Source organism: Salvia hispanica, chromosome 6 (genome assembly GCF_029641045.1).
Source record: "Salvia hispanica isolate PSC_SH4W2 chromosome 6, Shi_PSC_v1, whole genome shotgun sequence".
NCBI lineage: Eukaryota > Viridiplantae > Streptophyta > Magnoliopsida > Lamiales > Lamiaceae > Salvia > Salvia hispanica.
This window is the reverse complement of record NC_142697.1, coordinates 13,665,260-13,684,168: the sequence shown is the minus strand read 5'-3', so window position 1 is coordinate 13,684,168 and position 18,909 is coordinate 13,665,260. Positions and strand designations below refer to the sequence as shown.

General features: G+C 37.5%; 3 protein-coding genes across 4 annotated transcripts; all 3 read right to left on the bottom strand.

Annotated features, from left to right (window-relative positions):
• Nucleotides 1-382: 382 nt before the first annotated feature.
• Nucleotides 383-4,671, bottom strand: LOC125204187 (kinesin-like protein KIN-14S). Of its 2 annotated transcripts, none has more exons than XM_048102758.2 (13): nt 4,531-4,671; nt 4,363-4,428; nt 4,225-4,257; nt 3,973-4,082; nt 3,793-3,892; nt 3,404-3,700; nt 3,024-3,303; nt 2,545-2,706; nt 2,142-2,357; nt 2,020-2,057; nt 1,746-1,909; nt 1,532-1,645; nt 383-1,443 (listed from the first exon to the last, which is right to left on the bottom strand). In XM_048102758.2, exons 1-13 carry the CDS (start codon nt 4,535-4,537, stop codon nt 712-714), a joined length of 2,319 nt encoding a protein of 772 aa, XP_047958715.1. In that variant the 5' UTR covers nt 4,538-4,671; the 3' UTR covers nt 383-711. The 2 variants fall into 2 exon arrangements, with proteins under 2 accessions (XP_047958715.1, XP_047958716.1); XM_048102759.2 differs by having other exon boundaries at nt 4,390-4,428.
• Nucleotides 4,672-5,272: 601 nt separating this feature from the next.
• LOC125203224 (Tetratricopeptide repeat (TPR)-like superfamily protein) lies at nt 5,273-7,686 on the bottom strand. Its single transcript, XM_048101535.2, has one exon. It carries the CDS (start codon nt 7,391-7,393, stop codon nt 5,399-5,401), a length of 1,995 nt encoding a protein of 664 aa, XP_047957492.1. The 5' UTR covers nt 7,394-7,686; the 3' UTR covers nt 5,273-5,398.
• A 4,409-nt stretch (nt 7,687-12,095) lies between these two features.
• LOC125205894 (glycoside hydrolase family 2 protein) lies at nt 12,096-18,040 on the bottom strand. Its single transcript, XM_048105072.2, has 11 exons — nt 17,491-18,040; nt 17,022-17,160; nt 16,311-16,538; nt 15,998-16,056; nt 15,308-15,356; nt 14,824-15,054; nt 14,448-14,617; nt 14,171-14,375; nt 13,375-14,043; nt 13,071-13,298; nt 12,096-12,999 (listed from the first exon to the last, which is right to left on the bottom strand). The coding sequence occupies exons 1-11, from the start codon at nt 17,643-17,645 to the stop codon at nt 12,250-12,252; spliced, it is 2,883 nt and encodes a 960-aa protein (XP_047961029.1). The 5' UTR covers nt 17,646-18,040; the 3' UTR covers nt 12,096-12,249.
• Nucleotides 18,041-18,909: the final 869 nt, after the last annotated feature.

Sequence of the window (18,909 nt, the reverse complement as noted above, 5' to 3'; positions counted from 1 at the left end):
CTGGCATTAAAATGAAGCAAACAAGCAAAATATACTTTAGAGGATGATAGATTTTAAAATGGTTGATGGCAAGTAAGAAAACACCTTTCAAAAAAGAGAGACAAATTATATCAGTTCACGACATGAAATTCAGTAAAAAGAGAAGATGACTAGCAAATAAGTCAACCAAATAAGCAAATTTAGTAAAGTAAACAACAACACATCTAGATCACAACTTTGAGTTTATTTTAGTAACTGGGACAACAACTCTTCGAAAGAGACTTTTGTATTTTCTAGATTAAACTAATTTCTGAATAAAGAAGATCTGGCTGAATGTGTTTTTCATTGTTGCAGTTATGATCTGTGCGAACAGCGGCACAACCCTTTTAACACCATACTACAGTTTTAATGAAATCGATAGATTTATTTATTCATCAGTTTGTACTACATGAAACGTCAGGTGATATAGCAATTAATCTGATCCTGTTATCCAATAGAGATGTGGAGTCAAAACAAAAGATGCTTTTCATCTCCCACTAACAATACTATAAGAGCAATCTAACAGATACAAGAATGCAGCCAGTGTATGCATTTCGAAAAGAATATATGTAGCAGCACTCATGCATTGAACAGTGCATGGAATCCAGCAAGAGTAAGCAGGAAGCATTACACACTGGTAAAGAAAATGAAGCCACATGAGATATAATGAACATCGTATTTGACCATGGTTCTTCAAGTCATCATAGAATTTCTCTTATTTTTCATGCCTCTCAGTTTCAGCGGACTCCAAACCACTTTCTTTTGCAGTGCTACCACTGTTGGATGCTTGGGCTTCCATGATCCAGGGACCTGCGAAGGAGGACTTCCTCTAAATTTACTACTTCTGGGGCCAATGGGTGTTGCTTCTACCGCCTCTCTCGATTGTGGCAATGGGGAAGACACTCTTGATGTTCTCCAAACCCTTTGTGGATCCCAAACGAATGATTGCCGGCCCATGACACGCTCATTCCTCATCATTCTAGAAGAAGATTTTTGAAGTGGAGTTGCCATGCTTGAGTTGGATTCGGGCCGGAATGTTGCAATTGATGATCTTCTTTTAGGCTGGAAAACTTGGCCTGTTGTCGTTGCTGGAGGTGGTCTTACAGCCATGGAACCTCGTCTTGCTTTCAAAACTTGCTTCCCCTTGTTTTCTCTCGAGACATTTTCTTTGTTTTCTCTAACAGCAGGAAGATAGGACATCATACTCTTCTTGTTTGCAGGAGCTGGTGGCATGAGGTTTGTGAGTCTTCTAAGTGGCAACCTTAGTGATGGGCCCAATGGTGGTTTCTTATTATCTGCAGTTGAGCTCTTCTCTGCTTGGTTTGATGTTACTGTTGACTGAGTGGCAAGCGAGGCCAAAGCTCTGTTTTCCTGTTTTATCCTTGTTTTCCTTTCCTCAGCTAATTGAGTCTCGAGATCTCGAACCTGTTTTGAGGAGTGTTCTAAAAAAGTCAGAACAAAGACCAACTTAATTTGCATAATAAAAGGTTTAATGATCTACAGATATTTGTACCTTATCTTGAAGATTTTTACAAATATGTTCTCTAGCAGCAAGCCTTAACTGCAAAGCCTGCACATTGTCCTGCAACTTCTTGGCTTCCTTCTCATCTTGTTTTGCCTTTTCTGCCTGTAAGCATTACAAGCACAAAAGATAAGATTAGTTGGAAGACTTTGTAATGCATCTACTGCATGAATAATAGTATTTGGTTAAGATTATTGCATCATACAAGCTGCTTGTATTTCAAAAGCTCTGCATGGTCTGTCTGTCTCCGGGCAGGCCCATGTTCAACTCCTCGGACACGGCTGGCAAAATTTAAGGAGCAAAGAGTTTCTCCAAGGTCAGCCGAATTCGGGCTAATTTGAACGAACATCAAAGTTTTACAATCTCCACCTGCAATGGAATTAAACTTAGCATTAATACACCACCATATGCAAGGATAGAAAGAATCAGGTTTTCAAGAGGCCACAACAGCTAAATATTAACAGTCAGGTTTTACACACCTAGGGAACTTTGCAGCATATGAGTAAGCTTCGAGTTCCTGTTTGTCCAAGAAATAAATTGATCAGGAAACAGCTTTGGAATGATAGAAAATACACAATTCTGTAGAGATATAGTGCCATGCCTGTAAGGAACATGAGAACTCTTTGAGGCTAGGGCTGAGATAACATCTCCCAATGCTGCTAAGGATTTATTTATGAATTGAGACTCCTTCAGTCTTTCACCTTCAACTTCAATTCTACCAACACGCTCACTTCCTGCCAGGTCAACCAGCCATAAATGGCTTCTCGTTCTTTGCCCGTTTATTATATTTTCTCCAGCTACAGTTACCCGCAACAAGCTGCATCAATATTTAAAAAGGTTAGTTAATGGAAAGCAAGAAATACCACTACAAAGAACATTGCATGATTCTTTAGTCAAAGAGACTTCCTCATTTTCCCACCAAGTCTGTTAAGCTGTTTTATAGTCTAAGCAGTAAATAACCAAGAACGAGAGCTATGTAGATAACAGAATAAGCTCATTATTACCAGTGAGATCTGCTACTGAACTCATTGGCATTGGTTGACCCAACAGATCTTACTTGACTTCCTGATTTAAGCAAACTCCAAACTCCATCTGTATCATAAACACGAGCTTCAACCAGTCCAGGGACTTCCTGAGTACCCTCAGCTGATTGTTTTATGTCCAACCTGCATTTGCACAAGAGTTAAATACTCATCATCCATTGCCTACGAATTCATTGTAAAATAAACTGAATTTGTAATTTAACCCTTGTAAAACGATTGTGAATTATGTATTGTGCAAAATTCGACATCCATCCATTCCACTTGCATACAAGATTTTCTTTGCTTTGCAACTTCATTCAACAATTTCTATTGTTTAACATTTTGCGATGAAGGCGAGTATCTAGAATACTGATGAAAGCAAGTTATATCATGTTGATTTCTTATGCAAAAGATTTCCCCAAGAAACAAAGGAAAGATAGTCATGAATATCAGAAGCTTACTTCTTAGCAGGTTGGTTCGGGTTCTCAACCAGAAGATCCCTTATCTTTTCATTGTAGACCTCCAGCATGCTAACAAACAATTCATATCTCATCACACAGCTCCTTTCCTTGGATATCCTAAAGAGCTCTTCCAGGGTGCGATAGTTTACTCCTCTATTGTCTGGAGTTCCTTCCATGGTGTATGTCTTTCCGGTGCCTGTTTGTCCATAGGCAAATATGCATACATTGTAACCATCCAAGACAGAGGTAACTACAGGCATAGTTTGGTCAAAGACAGCCTCTGCGTAAGAGGAACACATGGAGTTAACAAATTGTTATGAGAAGTTTGAGAATAACACATCTACATGCATAAATAAGTGATTCGGATTATACAACTTTACCTTGGCTGTCCTCGGGTCTGAACACATAGTCAAATTTGAATTGTTTTTTGGAAGAATCAGAGCAAATCATCTGGAGCTCATTCTCCTGAGATGAGTCAAAATCAACAACTGATGTGGAGCCTTTCTCAGTCTCATCTTGTTTCAGTGGCCTGCATCTACAGAAGACCCTAATATTGCCTTTGAGTTCAATCACTTCATTATAAAGCTTCTTTCTTTCCGAGCATTCTTGGAGATACTTCTTCTTCAGTACATCACACTCTCCATGGTACTTATTCTTCAGAAGTTCATGTTCCACACCTAAAATCAATTAAAACACAGCAAACAAAAGGTCAATTATAGGTCAAAAATTTCTCAAAGGAGACATGAGATGATTAAGAAGGGTGACGCACTCAGATTCTCAAGAGCAGTGAAAGCTTCAGAACCAATTAAAGAATCAATAGTGATGCTCTTTACTTCATTACTCAGGCGTGCATGTTCTTCTCTGATACTCTGCAACCGGAGTGATAACCATTAGACTTGATGCTGAGGAAAGATCTTAAAAGAAAATGTATGTGACATGAATTATATACCTGTAGTCCACCTTCAATTTTGCGAAAAATCGGAAGAGTCTGTGAACATGCTTCCTGAGTATCATCAGAAGAAACACCCGTATCCACGGAATTGCAATTGCCTTCACATCCTGAGACACATCTCAAATTCAAGAAAAATAAATTTCCAGAAATAAGGAAATTGGGTCAAGAGTTTACAAGATTCGATAACCTAGCAATTTCTGAAACCTTGTGTCGAGAAAAGGAGAGAACGAAAAAAAAAAAGCAGAATACCTGAACATTCCTGTGGTGACTCAATCGATTGATCTGAAAATAATTTAAAATAAAACCCTATCAGAGTCAAGTTCAATTTCACTACTTAATTCCAGATGTATGTATAAACAGTTATACAAGAAAAAATTTCAAACTGACCAGCATTACTAGGGGATAGAGTAATACACTGATTAAAACTAGAACAAAGGGTTTCCAGAGCTTGATCTGCAAAATACAAAGAATTATCCGATTAACAAACAAACAAAAAAACAGAGACAGAGAGAATCAAATGTGTATGCGCGCGTGAGTGTGGAAAAGAGAGTATACCGTCCATGATTGCAGTTAGAGTAAACGCCTAAGATTGTGAAATTGAGTAGAGATCGAAGATGTAGAACACAAAGAATGATTGAGGGAGAGAGAGAGAAATGGTAAAAGAGAGATTGAAACGGTCGGAAATGGGCGTTCTTTAGAATTTGAAAACAAAATAATTTTAAATTGAGAGGATCCATTGGACTATAACGGCTAGTTAGAAAACGCCAGCTTATTGGGCCGGGTCGGGTTGCAGCATTAATACCTTTCTCTGCTTAAACATTTTTAGTAAGTATATACTCTAAATTAATTGTTAGGTCAAAATATTTAGATACTACTACATTAACTTCCTTCCAAATTTGTACAGATTATCTGCAATATATGTATTACTATTATTCAAAATAATGGTCACTACTGGAAATAAGATACAAATTGTTGCGAAATTGAAGTCATAATTAAATGGAAATAGTCGTTATTTGTTAAACTAAACGTTTAAATATGCAAACTCCTAAATTAGAGTTTGCAATGATGAATCTTGAAAAATCTACTTTATTTATCGATGTACAAACTGCGAAATTTTTTGAAGCATGCACTAAATTATAGTACTAGTATCAATGATTTATCGAGCCTATTAACATTATCTACATGAATTTGAATATTTTATAAAATGAGTCTTTCTTTATGAAGATTGATTAATGATTAATATAACAAATTACAATGTTATTGCAGAAAATAACTAAGTCATTTTCGTGACATTCACTTTAGCCAAAAAGATCAAGAGATAAACGCTTTTGCATTCTTCCTTCAAATCCATCAAAAGCTCTAAATTCAAACTCCAAAAATCAACTCATACATTTTCTGCAGCAAGCAACAAAACTCATCATCTTCATGCACAACAAACCATCCAATAATCCAGTGGAAAATGTGCAATGGAGCTTGAGCAATTTAGATCAGTGGTGGAGTGGCCATCATCTCTCATTTGTCTAAACAACATCGTCAGCACAGCGTAAATATCGTCGCCTTGTTGATGGATTCGATCAGCAACAACAAAACTGTGAATCTCCTTCTTAATCTCAATCCAACTAGCACCTGTGTCTTTCGCAACTCCTATCTCGTTCATCTTCTTTATTGTTCTTGCTCGTTCCTTCCACAACCCTCTAGAAGAGTAGATGTTGGCCATGGAGACAAACAGCACTGGACTATCAGGTGCCGCTTGAGCCAGCTGCTCGGCTGCATAATTCCCCACGTCAACATCGCCATGGATACTGCAAGCGCCGAGCAATGCTTGCCAAACAAGTGCATCTGGTTTCACCCGCAACCCCTCTATGAAACTCTTGGCTTCTCTTAACATCCCTGCTCTGCCGAGCATGTCTACTACACACGCGTAATGCTCCACTCTCGGCCTCATTCCATACGTCATCTCCATGGATTGTAAAAACTCCATGCCCTTGTGCAGGAACCCAACATGACTACAAGCATGAAGCAAGGACAGAAATGTAACATCTGTTGGTTCCACACCGGCTAACTTCATCTGTTCGTATAACTCGAGCGCTCTCAACCCATCACCATGGCGAGCAAAAGCTGCAATCATGGAGTTCCACGACACTTGATTCTTCTTAACCATGCCCTCAAAAACCTTAACTGATCCTTCCAACTCCCCACATTTGGAATACATGTTGATTAAGCCATTGCTAACAAAGACATTTGAAGCAATTCCCTTCTTGGTCACCATAGAGTGAATCTGCATGCCTAGACCCTGAGAAGCACCAATGCCAAACACCCCAAGAATGGCTGAAATCATGTTGGGGTCGAGATAGGCTCCGACCTTCACCATCTTCACAAACAACCGTATAGCCTCCTCCCCGTATCCATTCTGTGCAAAACCAGCAAGTATAACAGTCATAGACACCTCATCAAGAACCTCAGCAGACTCAAATATCCGCCACGCCTCCTCCACACAACCACATTTTGAATACACATCCATCAACGCACTCTCGATGCACAAATCTGATTGATACCCCATCTTATAAACCACACCATGAATCTGAGCACCTTCCTTGAGCGCCTGCAGTCCAGAGCAGGCCGTCAGCGCAGCCAAATACGTCAAAGCATTGGGAGAAATTGAACTGTGGTACATTTCCATGAACAGATTCAAGCTCCCAGCATAAAACTCATTCTGCGCCATCCCCGAAATAGCAGCCGTCCAAGTAACAACATTCCTCTCCGGCATCTGATAAAAAACGCACATCCCCAACTCCAGAGACAAACATCTGAAATACGAAGTGGTTAGGGCATTTCCGACTGTTACATCCCTGTGATAACCACTTAAAATCGCCAATGCGTGTAGCCTCTTCACAATGGCAAGCAACTCCTTTCCACCACAAGCCGATAGCACCGAAGTAAAACTCGCGTGATCAAACATGTATTCCGTAGAGCCCAACAACAATTTGAAATATCCAAATCCGGTTTCCAAGTTTCCCACTTTAAGGAAACCCGAAATGAGCGAGTTCCACGAGACAGTGTCTCTAAGCGGCATTTCGTCGAACAGGTTGACTGCATCACTGAGTTGTCCGCATTTGCAGTACATGTGCAGTAAACAGTTGTACATGAGCTGAGTATTTCGACGAGTGAGTGGAGCTCCGACATCCAAAGATGGAGGGTTCTTGATGAGGTAGGCGTGGAGGTGAGAACCCAGGCGGAGATCGCCTTGTCTGGCGCAAGAATTGATCAGTTCGATGAGGTTCGCATCTGTGAAGGAAGATAATGTGTTTTTGGAGGAGTGAGGTGAAATGTGCAGAGATGATGTTGAGGAACGGCACCACGAAAGAAGCGGAGGCGGCGGAGACCGGAATTTCGTGAGGACGCATCTGACAGCACTCATCCATCAAAGTAATGCAGCGTCACCGTTAAAAACAGGGATGGAGACAGCGTTGGCCAAGCCACCGCTCGAGCGGGGGCTTGGCCGGTGCCGATTACCCAACCATGACTACCCCCATTCAGATGTCGTGTTTGTTATATTGAGAAATTTAATACTTGTGGAAGACTTAATTTTTGTTGTGTTTTGTGTTTTGAGAAGAGAGAAGAAGAAAAGAAATTGCAGATGGAGTAGATTTCGTAAGGAGGAAGAAGATGATACGGCGGCGCGTGTTTATTAGGTTTAGATCAATTGGGCTTTTTCAAATGAGTTTTGATTAATTTTGTCAAATGACCCCAATTTAAAAATGATTTTGTTAACCTCTTAATAAACTAGTCATTCACATAGCATAAACCAAAGGCAAGAGTGAAATCTTAAAAGTAATTAATTTGTTTTATTTAAATAAATGTATCACGTTATTAAACGACTCCATTACATTATTTCTGTATTAAATTTAATTGAATTCATCTAAATTAAATACTTTAAACAAAAGAAGTATATATATATGTATAGAATGTATATAAATAACTTATTTGAAATACATAAAATCAAATTATATGAGAAAATAACAAAATCACAACAATTTAGATTAGATACCTCATTCATTTTAATTTATTTCACTACATCATGCTTGTTTTCAGATCAAACAATATTAATTTTTAAATTTGATATCATATTTTTTTGTTTTATTTAATTTTAAAAATAGAACGGAACAATGACTGAAATTGAATAAATTGATTACATCTCTCTTTCTTTCTCTATATTATAAATTACTTCTTCAATATTATTATTATTTTAAATATTTAAATAATATTATAATTTTATTAAATTTCAGCACCGGCTAATTTGTATTTCTGGTTCCGTCCCTGGTTAAAAATGACATTATTAAACCATATGTCAATCGGGCTAACCTGTTAGGCATACAACCAACCCACTTAGTTTGTTGTTTATTTGGGTACAAGCTCTTCGAGTGGATTTTTCGGATCATAAATTTTCAATCCTAATCTTAATGTAGGTTTCAGCATGGGCGGACCCAAGTGCATTGGGGAGGGGCTTAAGCCCTCAATGTAATTTTGTTTTTACTTTTTTTCTATTAATTGTTTTTAAAATTTATTCAAATTTAGTACTCCATAAATTATAGTGTAAAAGCCCTTACAAATTATCTAAATTAATCAAATATATACTTTACGGGTCATGTTCTAATGCTTATAGCACCCAAATCCAAAATCAAGACCAAATCTCCACCCTTAGATTTTAAAATGAGTGGATGAGATTAAATCTTACGAATCTCAATAAATAGTAGAAAAAATATCAACAAAAGGATAATATCGTCATTATGTTATCATATGATAATTTCGTGAATGTTTTTTTATATTAACATTGTGTATTACAAATATCAACAATATGACATAAAAATATCAACACTAGTACAAGAAAATATCAACACATATTTATTGAGATTTTTACATGGTTTTATTGAGATTTTTTAATGTATTTATTGATAAAAATCTGGTTATCAACATTTACGAAAACTAAAATAAAAAATATCAAATTTCATCATCCGAACGTCGTCGAAACATATGCAATTGACATCTCGTTTGAATCCTTATAAAATTATCTTTAATTTGATATATTTTTTGCGAAAAAATAATTTAAATCGAGAGAGTTACGTAAATTTAAAGTTTTAAGATGATTTTAATGAGAGGGAATTGACATTAATACCCTCTAATTTTATTTATTAATTTTCTTAATTAAAAATATAATCCATGTGACATTATTTTAATCACTGGATCTTCTAATCTAATGGCTAAGATTTAGTCTTAGTTTGGGATTGCTAATTAGTTAACAATTAATCACTCCCCTATACTTTAAAACAAAGTTTAGAAATCTCAGTACCTATCGATAAATATTTCTGCGTCCGCCACTGGATTTTGGGCTAACCCATTGGGCTATTCTGGAGTAATAACTTTCAAAAATAATTATCTTTAAATCAAAACTTTCCCCTCTAAAATAATTCTAGATTTTAGATATTTTTTTCTTATTCTTAGGTGTTGAATCATATAAAATTTTCAAATTTTCGTAGTTTTCCTCTATTATAGTTGGAGAGAAGTCTTTCATTTCGATTAACTACAATACAAACAAAGATAAATCAAAATTAAATCAATCAGTTTGAATTTAAACTTGTGTGTGTATCACTATTTTAGCATTGATCATAATTAATTTCCATTCTTTATGAAAATTAAAAATCATATCATACATGAATCTTTACTAAAATACTACTAGTAAATATATTGAGATTTTGATGTGTTAATTCTTAATTTTGTTTTGATTGGCTTTGGTGGTGGTAAGACGACAATGACAGATGATGAGTGACGGAATAATGAGTCGATGTGGAACTTGAAAGTTGATAATATGGAATCGAGTGGAAAAGTGCAAAATGAAGATTAAAGAAGACTAATGATTGTGCCATATAAAATTCATAAATACTAAAAAACCCTATAACTTAATATTTTTAATTAAAAGTTGCAACCTGTCAGGCTGACCCGCAACCCGTTCAGGCCCTTCGTCAACCCATTAGGCTAACTCGTTTAGCCCGATTTGCATTCGGGTTACAAATTTATAGCCATAACCCGCTAATTTTATCGGATTATTCGAACCGACACACGGATTTCGGTTGAATTGACATCCCTAACCAATAACTCAAGGTAGTTATTTTGTTTTGATTAGTCCACAAGAGACTTCTCTTATTATATGTACATCTTCTCTTCTCTTCATAATTTACAGGCTTCACACTATCTTTTATTTCATCACATTACTTCACGCTATCTTTTAATTTCATCACGTTACTTCAACCCTCCATCTCTTAACTATCTTTTCTTTTATCTATTCATTATTAATTACTTTAATTTAAAAATACATTCAACTAAAAACCATTTTATTTAAAATACATAAATAAAAAAAGAGATATTGGCATCTAACATCATGAAACTTTCAAAAAGTTAGGTTTTCCCACGAACTTTAAAATTGACAAATAATATCACGAACTTTATCTTGGGTTTGTTTTTTCCCACTAATAAAAAAATCATGATATTTTAATATATTAAAGAACAATTTTGGAAAGTGTGCTTCAAGAAAAACTATCTTCAAAGATTGAAAAACTTGAAGCTCTCAAAATTATTGTCGAGAAATTACGAAAAAAAAATCTGTATCATAATATTATTTGTGGGAATTTTTCATTCGTGGGAAAAAACAAACCCTGAGTAAAGTTTGTGATATTATTTGCCAATTTTAAAGTTCGTGAGAAAAACCCAACTTTTTAAAAGTTTCATGATATTAAATGCCAATATTCCTTAATAAAACAAAAGTTACAAATTAAAATCTAAAAGATGGAAAATTTCATGGTTAAAAATACATAATTAAAATGCTAGAAACTAAAAAATATATAATTTAAATTATAAAAATTTAAAAATAACATAATATAAATTCTAAAAAATTACTCTGTCAACGACTGTGGAGGTTGTTGCGCAAACGACGAGTCGACATCAGGAGGTCCTAATGAGTCTTAAGAAGCTCAATTCTTTGGCAGTGTGCTCGAAATTGGATTGACGTCATACGAGAAACGTCGGTTGTTGTCGCCACAAACCACAGTCCCATTAAATGGTCATTCGTCGCTATGGAAGGGGGCGTCTGGCTTGGTTTGCCTAATCCCCTGCCTCTAGCTCTAGCCACCTTTGTCGCTTTCAGACCAATCGGACGACGTCGCCCACTGGAGCTCGAGCCCCCTGCATCAGCTCCCGCAAACTGGCTTGCAACCTCCTCGTTGTCGGGCTCCGATCGGCCACCGCCACCACCACCACCACTTGAAGTGTATTGGTCGTCCCCCGTTCTTCGTCCATGTGGAGCTAGATTCCGTGCTGAACTCGATGCCACTCGCCCAAGGATCGATAAACTGAACCTTCGCCCAAGTATTGCCACACATGAAGGCTCGCCCGGTGTCTTGTTGGAAGACCATCATAGCCGCCCTTAGGATGTCGGTTCCACTTGTAAGGCTTGGCACTACAGTTCTTCATTCCTCCCACAAAATCTTTTGAGATCCTTGTCGACTCGATTGAAAATGGCAGCGAAGCATCTTCCATGTGCGGGGGGTGTTCCTCTAGGGTGCATGTTGTTGTAGGTTTTACTCTTCATTTAACCACTAAACACCAGTACCTAAAAACATGTACCCAAAAGAAATGTGTCACATGTAATGGAACAGAAGGAGTATTAATTTTTTATTTTTTTATTTTCCCATTTTTTTCCTAAAATAATTTTCAACTTTCAAATTATGATGCTTACTCGCAGACTGACAAGTGGGCGTCACCGCTCAATGCCAGCTCGCCATGTGGGGGATGTGCGGCGCAATGCCTCGCCATTTTGCTCGCCCTCCCTAGCAGCTCTCCGCGACAAGCCCAAGCCAGCGACAAGTCCAAGCCAGCAACGAGATGCTCTTATTTCGCAACAATTTTGCTTATCAACTTTTTATCTCTCTCCCCTCTATTTCATCAGCTTTACATTAAAACTCCGTATTAAAGTGGAGGTAGTATTCACTTATTGTATCCTTTATACTACTCCACAAAATACTAGTAGTACTTAAAAAGTAGCCAATCAATGTATTTTAGGTTTGACGATATGAAACAATGATTAGTTCTTCACACTTAATAGTGTACACTCATAACATACAGATTACATAGACGTAGATAGGCGTAAACACATTTATACAACACTCTCCGCACTGATCATAGTGTAAGGATGTCAACATCCATGATTTGTGCTTCAAACAGCAGCTAGCCAATTGTAAGCCCGCTTTGGTAGTTCCAACCGTTGATCATAACCTGGGGCGTGACACCCTCAGGGACATCAAAGTTCAGGATCACCGTCATCACCTCCCCCGGTACAACTGAGAAATAGTTGTTCGAGTAATGAACTGGCAAGATCCGAGTGTCTTTCTTGTCTTCCCCTGAAGCATGAACAGAGAGCTGAAGGAAGAAGGCAACCCCAGTTTCACTTCCACTGATTTCAACAACACGAGCACCACTGTCTTTATGCGAAAAGTGCTTCAACATCTTCCCAAACAAGCTCTTATCAGCCTCCTCTCTCTTGGGACACAGTGACGTATCCAGATTTCTGTTTCCATGCCGTAGGATTCTTGAATCTGGCTTCTTTGAGGTGTTCTCGATATGCATCCTCACCTCGTAGCTGGATCCTCTAATGAAAGTCAGAGAAGTGATCTTGAGGGGGATTTGTCTCTGTTTGTATGGTTCCAGAAGCCTGTAATTTCCACCAGGAAGATGCAGCCAATAAAAGTTTCTGGATAAGATCTCGTAGTCTGACATCTTATAGAGCTTGAGGAGAAGAAAATAAACAGGCTCGGGGCTCTCAGACTTCGGATATTTCATCTCAAAAGTAGGCGTCGTTCTCTTAGATGGTGCAGTGAACTTATCAAAGACTTGGTAGTACTGGCATGCTCCTTCCAGATCCCAAACCGAAACTTCTATAGCCATGTCGGATAGATCATTGGACGTGGTGTTCACTACCTGCATACAGAGCCCCATAAATTGTTATCTTTCAGTAAATCAAGCAATCGGTCAATATTTGTGTTTACTACCTCTATCCAATATGTAGACAGATTTAGCTGGACATGAATTGGTTCTGCAGCACAACGACAACCATAAAACCCCGCTGTTTGCTCGTGGAGATGATCGTAGAACTGGCCCCGTAGACCTGTCCAAGGGTTTTGCGTTTTCCAAATCAAGACACCCGTGTACTTGCTCCACATACGGGAGGTCCAACCTTCTAAGAGAGCTCTGTACTGGATGTAGTTAACCAGTTGCGCCTGAAACAGACAATCACGTATCTACGTAGGTAGCAGAAAACATGAGCTTCACAAGTAACATTAGAATTACATATACCTTTAGACAAAAGTCATCGAGATCTTTAGGTGTTCCATATAGTAAGATTTGATCATGAACCAGCCCTGGTTTTGAATACGGTATATACGTATGGTACTGCCAGATAGGATTGGGGACTTCCTCGATGTAACCATTTGGCAACGTGTTAAATAGAGGAATCTGCCAACCCTCTTGGGGCATCGTGGCTCTAATAGTAGCCGCAACAGGCATTCCCACCGAACCAACCTCGGGATTGAAGCCATACTTATAGAAGTCATCCTTGAAAAAGTTCTCAGGATACTGTATTTCATAGGGACCATCAGTGAAGTCCCCCTTCCCATTAGCAAAGCCATCCCACATGGATCCTTGGATGTAGATACGGGTCCCATCCAGATACTGGCTAGGATCCTTTGAAATCGGGAAAATCTCCTCCACAGAATGCTTACAGTTGACAGGGCTCTCGAAATAAGGATGAAGCTGTAGATCGTTTTTCAAAGCCGTGTTGATATCTTCCGGGGGAACTTGCTCGTTACCTCCAACCCATAGAGCAAGACTAGGATGATTTCTTAGCAGCTTCACAGTGTCTCTAGCACATAGCAAAAAAAGATCGTGGTCCAAAGGACCATTGGGATTTGATACTGGAACACCTCGTCCATCAACGTCCCCAGTTATCCAGAATTCTTGCCAAACCTGCAATAAAATCTCCATTGTCATATCGTCCTACTTCAGTTCCAACTCTATCATACAATACGCACATACTAGTACATGAATGCGAACAAATAATTGACAGTGAGGAGATAGGGACAGTGAGGCTGACCAGAAGACCATAGATGTCACAGTAATGATAGAACTCAGGCCTTTCAGCAATTCCACCACCCCAACAGCGCATCATATTGAAATTCATGTCAGCGTGAAACTTAATATCTGTCCTATAGCGTTTCTTTGAAAGCCGTAGCAACCCATCTGATAGTATCCAATTACCACCTCGGATGAATATTGGCTCTCCATTGACTTTAAATAGTCTGAAAGCAATAAAAAAAATCACACAAGGGTATTCAAGCATAAATACGCCTCAGCCTTTGATGTTTTAATACCTTCCACCAGTGTCAGTATCTATGTGACTTTCAATCTTGCGGAACCCAAAATGCTGACTCCAAGAATCAGACTCTCCATGATAGTTCGCATCAACTGTTATTTGTACATTATAAAGAGATTGCTTTCCCATTCCATTGGGCCACCAAAGGTTGGGCTTGTAGAAGAATAGCTGTAAATAAATCAATATTATAAGAAGTTCTATCAGTTTAATTAGTATAATTAAGTATAGAACCACAGGAATTTACTCCCAAGTGCTGAATTTCTCAAATCATGATAACCAAAAAAAAAAAAACCAAATGTACTACAAGATAGGAAGCTCAAGAATAGAAAGAAGATTATTAAAAGTAAACCTGGTTGTTACAAGGATAAACCAACCTCGGGTAATGTATATAGCACATTGGATCCAGCAGGAATGGACAGATGCTGAGTCTGAAGATGCTCTACCAGGAATACATCCCCTTCAAGTTCAGTCCCAACTTGGATTTTCACAGAGCACTCAGCAACCCAGCTGCTCTTATTTACCAACTCCACTGTTGTATGAAGGTAGGCCCTAGTGTAATTGTCAAAGAATGTGGAGACTAAGTGAGGATCTAATATCTTCACTGGCTGCATGAAAGTATGGCGTGAGTTGAAAAATGAAATAATAGAAAATATTCAGCAGTACAAAAGGTTTATAGCATTGATTTCTTATTAGAACTCATTACCTATGTCTACCATATTTAGGAAAAGACAATATCCAACTTCTAAGTCTCAGCCAAAGACTAAACTATATTTTCATATCTAGTAGTATTAAAAAGGTCGAGCAATATTAAAATTGATGAATCACTAAAACACTAATGCACTTAAGTGGACAGCTTACCCCAGTAATAGAAAGAGACACCTCATCCCAGATGCCAGTGTTCCTATCTCTGAAAAAAATTTCCAACAGGAATATAAGCCTTTGGGCATCAAGCATTGACAGAAACAAAAGAGTCACATTGTTCATAGATTTAATCTTACAGCAAACCAATGATTTACAAGGATCTAAAGCTTAATAATTAAGCTTACAAGCCTTTTAAGACAGAGGCTACGGAACTTGGTAATGAACCAGGAGAAAAAAAAAATCTTTGTTTACCCAAGTTTAACATAAAATAACAAGCATCTTAATATCGTTTTCACTTCATTCTAACACTGCGTTTTTCAAAAGTTTTGGAGTAAAGTGTCTGCTGTTCTTGTGTGAAGAAGATAATGTAATATGATTAGTTGAGCTTATACGTTAATTTGAAATATAAAAACAAGACTAACAAAGTTCATCATCTTACCCCAAAAATTGAGATAAGATTAATAGAAGACTTATTCACAATATTGACAAATCCGAGATAACTTCTTGATTGGACCTTTAACATACTAGGCACTTCATGAAATTACTGAAACAGGAGAAATGGTTGTACTAATTCAACTGCCTAATGGCTGTGACAGAGCTCCAAAAGAAGAGGAACTTTTCTTCAATAAATAAATTTCCACTGAATAACTAGGGAAACATTACTAGACAATAAAAACAAACAATCACCTTATAGGAGCCATCCAATCCCAACCCTCTACATATTGAGCCGCAACATCTTTTCCAATCTGTATATTACACAGAAATAGTGAGAAAAAGAGTCAATCAAACAGGCAATACAATAGCAGGAAAAAAAATAAGAAACTCAAAGAAATATTTGTTTACATCAAAATGGAAAGGTAACTCATCAGAAAATTCAACTCTCAGCTTTCCAATCTTCTCAAAACTTATTATGGCCTATCAACTTCACAGTGTATTTCCAACAAGTATGAAAAATAAATAACCTTAAAGAAATGCTAGTTCTGGTGAATTCAAGGAATACCTCATGATCACCACCTTGACCACCATCAGGGGGAATTTTTCCAGGATGATCAGGAGGATAAATCAGGACAGCAAGCAAATTTTTACCATTTGAATTCAGAATATCGGTTATATCAATTGAATGTCTTCGGAACATCCCCTTAGGCAGCAACTCTTTGTGTCCATTTAAATAAACTTCCCCGGAATAATTTATAGCACGGAAATTTAGATCCACATGTTGATTCGTTGACTGAAATAAATTTACAAGAACAGGAATCAGACATAACCAGAATGTATGAACTTCATGTCTACAGCAAAATATTAGATGTAAGACTTCGAGTCAGAAACAGAGTATAATGACCTATAACTGAGTATAAAGTTCAGTTGTGCTCCACTATCAGAGTCACTATTTCAGGTAACTTTTAAATGTGATTGGGTTTTACAGAAAATAGGTCATCCAGATATAGAACTACGGTCTTCAATCTCTCAAAGATATTAATAAGGTAATTAAATGTCATGTTATTCCATGACACATGTGCTCATGGCATAGGAAAAGCTTCACACACAGTATTATCAATTTTCTAGGAAAGATAAACACCCATTTTCATTTTAGGAAAGTGAATATAAGATTATATGGCATTCACTCACAGATCACACAGGCGATAGGAACATTATAACATATGAGGTCAAATAACTAAATTAAAGAAACGAGACACAAAAGAAGCAGACATACCAACTTGCACTCAAAGGTTGTGTAAAACCAGAAGGTGTAATATTCCCTTCCGGAGTTGCCAATATCCAATATTGCCTGATTCTCCAAACCATAGAAGGGATCAGGCACAAGCTTGTTCTTCACAAGGGTAGCCAAAACACTGAAATCAAAACCACCTTATATTCACTCGAAAACGACTTCGCAGATACAAAAACATACTCCATCCAGTATCTAAATTAACTAAGAATCAGACAAAATCACACAATTCTTTAACAGATACATCAGGTACACTAGCAGCCACAAATACAACACACCTATATGTTTAACAATTAAGAGTCCAATTCTCAATCCTATATTATCATCGCCAGTGAAAGCAGGAGGAGTATGCAAGTTAGATGGCAGTCAATGGTGTAGCACATGAAAGCAATAGGACCAGAACATTTGAAATGTGGGAAAAGAGAAAAATTCAGTGTGTAGAAAACGTAATTACGTTCCAGGAACGACAGCTTCCATCCAGGGGGGCTGATCGGAGGTGGGAGGGTGAGAGGTGGTCAGCTCGGCCCCGGTGAAGTGGACCTCCGTGGAGCGTGCCGCCAGCCAGCCTTCGTCGAGCACTGTCTTCCCAATCCCCTCCGCCGCGGCCATGTCTGTAAGCTGCTGGATTTCAGGAATTGGAATTTGGGGGATTAACGGAATTCGTGAGTCATGCGCACAAGATATAGTGATCAAGTGGTGGAAAGAGAGAGGAGAATTGAGTGGAATTGACTTTTGTCGGCGATGCAACCAAGAATTGGGTATGCGGATTGCGGAAATGAGAGGGGAGATTGCAGATTTGTCTCCATTAACAACGCAAACAGCTACTACTGATTAGGATTTGTAAGTTGATCGCTTTACTGTTAAGCAAGTGTATCCAAGCCATGATCCTACTTTTCTTCTATCCTAGTTCAATTAAAATATAAACAAATCGAATTAATTGGTTTCAGATAGCGAGTTTCATCACTCTCATGAGCTCTTCTCTCACTGGATTTTATCCAAGAAAGGACACCATGCGAGCAAATGCTTCGTGCCATTAATTTGTACGATGGGTTAATATTTGGGATAATTACACCTTACATATCAAATATTTCCCCAATATTTCCCCAATGTTTTAATCTAATATAAAAAAAATTTAATTAGCTATATCATATAAAAAGTTTAATTAATATTTCAAATTAGTACATTCCGTTTAAAATCACTGTTAATCCATTCCAAAATTAGCTGTAGCTGAAAACTACAGTGGATTCATTATTTGATAAAATGCCTATAAGGAAATACGTGTAGTATAATTAAAAAGAAATTATATCATATTTTCGCAAGACATAATTTTGGAATGGATAAGATGAAAAATAAGAAAAAGTAATGGGGTTACAGATTTTAGATGGAATGTATAAATGTGAAATACAAATCAAATTTTTTGTACGATATTCCTTCCGTCTTCAAAGAATATGCACTTTGGGTTCGGCATAGGTTTTAATGCAAAATTGGTATAGTAAGAAAGAGGCAGAGAGAAAAAGTACTTTAATTATTGCTAGTGGAGAATAGGTCTCACCTCATTGAGAGAAAATAGTTTCTAAAATTAGAAAGTGCATATTCTTGTGGGACGGACTAAAAAGAAAAGAGTGCATATTCTTGTGGGGCGGAAAGAGTATATGTTAAAACTTTTTGTTCAAAATTAGAACATTAGTGAAACATTTTATACGTATGGTATAATTACCCCTAATATTTGTAGCGGTAGTACCATTCTTCTTTAAACTCTAGAGTCTTGACCAACCACATGGTCCGGGCCAACTCTTTTTCAGTTTTATCTTACATTTTTGTATTCACTATTCCACATATGTAGAATCATAATTGGACCGTGAAGCTATTTGGC